General features: G+C 63.8%; 1 protein-coding gene across 1 annotated transcript in view; it reads left to right on the top strand.

Moving 5' to 3' along the window:
* Window positions 1–5: 5 nt before the first annotated feature.
* Tmem132a (transmembrane protein 132A) overlaps window positions 6–3,718 on the top strand; it is a gene marked incomplete at its 5' end in the record, with an annotated part of 6,308 nt that continues 2,595 nt past the window's right edge. The window contains 6 exon segments of the mRNA XM_033756586.1: window positions 6–38; window positions 445–782; window positions 1,418–1,561; window positions 2,359–2,554; window positions 2,622–2,765; window positions 3,594–3,710. Of these exon segments, the coding sequence (XP_033612477.1) occupies window positions 6–38; window positions 445–782; window positions 1,418–1,561; window positions 2,359–2,554; window positions 2,622–2,765; window positions 3,594–3,710 (972 nt within the window).

The raw sequence follows: 3,718 nt of genomic DNA, 5'->3' as shown, positions 1-3,718 counted from the left end.
ACCCTGCAGGCACCGCCCAGCGCGCCTGCCGCTTCCAGGTGAGTGGGCGGCCAGGCGGGGCCCAGTGCCAGTCCCAGGACGGGGTCCTCCAGGGTCTGCTGCGAGGCTGGGCAGTGCCCTCGGGACAGGTGAACTGGGCCAAGCGAGGGCTCCTCGGGGCAGTGTCACGCTGCTTGGTGGGCGACGATGTTAGCATCATTATTCTTCATTTCATTGTACTGTTTTTTCAAGATGGTTTTGCTGCGTAGCACAGGCTCGGCCCTGCTTCTGCTGTTTCGGGCTGGCAGGGGGTGGGCGCCGGCCCTGCGAGGCTCAGGAGTCTCGAGGGGAACTGGGCCCTGGGCGAAGTCGGTGAGCCCGGATTGTTGTTCGGGCCCTGCCTGTCCCGCTTGTGTTGGCCGGAGTCACTCTGCTGGGACTCCAGCTCCCACCTCCGTCCCACAGCCTGCCCTGGGCGCCTGTGCAGTGGAGCTGGCGCTGCCTGCGCCCTGGTTCCCCCAGGGCGCCCCGTCGCGGGCTGGGCTGGTCTACACGCTGGAGCCCGCTGCAGGGGACCCTGGGGGCTGTGCGCCTTTTTCGGCCGGGGACGAGGACCCGGGGCAGCAGGCTATGCCGGTGGGGAGCGTGCAGCTGCAGCCTGAGGACCCCCCCCAGCAGCAGGAAGTGCCCCTGGATGAGGCGGTGACCCTGCGGGTGCCCGATTCACCCGTGCGGCCCGGCCAGCCATTCACTGCCACCGTCCTGCTGGGACACAGCTTCACGGCCAGCGTCCTGACTCTGCGGTGAGCCCCTGCAGGGGGGTGGGCTGGGCGCCCTGGGACTCCTTGACAGGCACCCCAGGCCCTGTCCCATGCGGCTGACGTGCAGTACTCCCCAGGGGACCAAAGCTCAGTGGCCAGAGCTGCTTGCTGCTGCAGCGAGAGCCTGCTCCTGCCCTGCTGCTGGCCACGCTCAGCCAGGGGCCCGGGCAGCACCACTCCTCCCTGAGGACACCCCACCCCACCCAGTCCGGCTGGCAGGGACACTGGTGCCGCCCCCGCCGTGCCCTGGTCCGTGCATGGACACTTGGGGAGCAGACTTGCGTGGACACAGTAGGCAGAGAGAAGGCCAGGCCCGTGGGCACCAAGGGCATGGGAGCTGTTGGGCAGGAGAGCTGGGCACAGGGGATCTACGAGTGGGGCCGGGGTCAGGGAACAGACACACCAGGGTGGCCCGGTCCAGCCCAGCAGGGCTCAGCACCTGTGCAGCGTGCTGGGGACTCGGGGCGGTGATGTCACAGCCCAGGTGAGGCTCAGCCTGAGGACCTCAGGTGCCGGCTGCTGAGCTGGCCTTGGGCAGGAGGGCAGGCGCCCCAGACTGGGGTCTGTGCTCAGTGCAGATCCAGTCCCAGCTTGGTGTGACGAACCCTCCTCCCTAGGGTCAAGGTGAAGAAGGGGCTACAGGTGACAGCTGCCCGCCCAGTGCAGCCCACACTGTGGACAGCCAAGTTGGACCACGTCAGGGGCTCCAGGCACCACAGCATGCTGATCACCTGCCACCGCTCAGAGCCAGCCAACCCCAGGTAGGGAGCAGGAGGGCGGGAGGGACAGCACACAGCCGTGTCCAAGTCACTGCAGCCAAGGCCATCCCCGCTCCAAGCTGGCCCTCGGGGCCTCTTCCCACCTGCACTCCACCAACCCAGCCCTTTGTCGGGGCCACTGATATCCCCAAGAACATCTCCCTGCAGTGGCTCGTGTTTATGAACTCTTGTTGGACCAAGGCCACTGGCCTTGTCGCTCCCATCTGGACCCTGGTTCTGGTACCTTCTGGACAAGTACCTTGGACTGGCCAGCCAGCCTCTTCCCACCCAAGCCTCAGTTTCTTCACTTACAAGTGAGGGTAGTGACAGATCCCTTAAGATCAGTTGAAATAAAACACAGTTCGTATATTGAGCACCCAGGGCAGTGTGGCACACACTGGCACACAGATGTGTGGTCGGGGGCTCTGAAACTGGCTATGGTGTCACACACCTGTCATCCCAGTAGTTTGGGAGGCTGAGGCGAGAGAATCTCAAATCTGAGCCCCATTTGGCAATTGAGCAAGACCCAGGCTCAAAATGAAAAATCAGAAAAGGGCTGGGGATGGAGCTCGATACAAAGGCCCTGGGTTCCTTCCCTGGTACCGTAAAGCAAGGAGGGTGGCCGTGAGGGATATCAAAGGCCAAGTGGCCCTGGGGCGTGGCAGGCATTCCCTGTGGTAGAAGGTGGCACCGGGCTTTTCCACTGGCCGGGACAGCAGAGGTCCACGGGGCTGTCCATGCCAGCGTGTGGCCAGCCTCTGCCCAGGTCTCCGGCGCCCTTAGCCCTCTCTCCCCGGCAGCAGCACCCCCGAGCCCTCCGAGTTCCTGTGGGTGGACTTCCTGGCTGAGAATGGCACCGGCGGTGTGGTGGTCACGCGGCCCATCACCTGGCAGCTAGAGTACCCAGGCCAGGCCCCAGCCGCAGAGAAGGACAAGATGGTGTGGGAGATCCTGGTGTCTGAGCGGGACATCAGGGCACTCGTGCCGCTGGCCAAGGTAAGGGCTCTGTCCTGCAGTCCAGGCGGCCGGCTAGGCCCAGACTGATGTCCATCTCCGCCTGCAGGCTGAGGAGCTGGTGAACACGGCACTGCTGACCGGACAGCCTGGCCGCATCCCCGTGCGCCTGGTCACCGTGGATGCCGGGGGTGCCCTGGCCGAGGTGACAGAGCACATCGGCTGCGAGTCGGCCAACACGCAGGCCCTGCAGGTGCGGACACAGTACGCTGCCTCCTTCCCCAGGGACAGCAGCTGCTCACCTGCAGCCCTCCTGGGAGGAAGAGCCCAAGCTTCCAGTCCCAGATGAACCAAGTAGGGCCCTGTACCCCAACTGTGGACAGGCTCCTTGTACTAGGAGTTGAACCCAGGGCCTTTGCTCTGAGCCACATCCCTAACCCCTTTTCTTATTTTTGTTCTGAGACGGGGCCTTGCCAAGTCGATCAATTGCCCAGGCTGAGCTTGAGCTTGGCATCCTCCTGCCTCAGCCTCCCATTGCTAGGGATAATAGGCCTGTGCCACTATGCCTGGTTTGCAACCCATCTTTGTTATCAAGTAACTGTGTGCTGGTGGGCAGGTCTCAACTTCCCTGAGCTTCAGTTTCCTCAAGTTTACCATGGGAATACCTTCGGGTTGTGGTGAGAATTCAAAGCACCCAAGACAGAGCCCAGCAGATAAGCAGCTGCTGCTATCCCAGTGTAGTAATTATCAGCATCAGGACCTTGTAAGGCTGAACAGAAGGCTGGGCAGCCTTGCTGTAGGCTGGGCCTTGTGGCTGCAGTTCTCATTGGAGGCAGCAGTGAGCTAAGGGGTCCCAGACGGCCCTGCTGGGAGGAAGGTGTGCCACGCACTACAGCCAGCGCCCCAGGGAGCCTTGGGCATGTAGGGTGACCTAGGACACCCTGCAAAACGTCTGGAGCCCTAGAACAGTGGCTCCCCAGCCAGCCCAGGGGGCAGAACAGAACTCGGCTCCCACCCCGCATGGCCAGGGTCCGGAGGTGACCGTTCCCAGCCGACCCACCTCCCTGTCCCTGTCCCCCAGGTCTCTGAAGCGTGTGACGCGGTGTTCGTGGCCGGCACCGAGAGCCAGGGTGCCAAGGGGGTGCGGGTGGACTTCTGGTGGCGGCGGCTTCGGGCCTCGCTGAGGCTGACGGTGTGGGCCCCGCT

The sequence above is a fragment of the Fukomys damarensis genome, unplaced genomic scaffold (assembly GCF_012274545.1).
Source record: "Fukomys damarensis isolate Sample0158 unplaced genomic scaffold, DMR_v1.0_HiC HiC_scaffold_27, whole genome shotgun sequence".
Lineage (NCBI taxonomy): Eukaryota > Metazoa > Chordata > Mammalia > Rodentia > Bathyergidae > Fukomys > Fukomys damarensis.
Note: the sequence above shows the minus strand (reverse complement) of the source record. Positions and strands in the feature narration are given on the sequence as shown.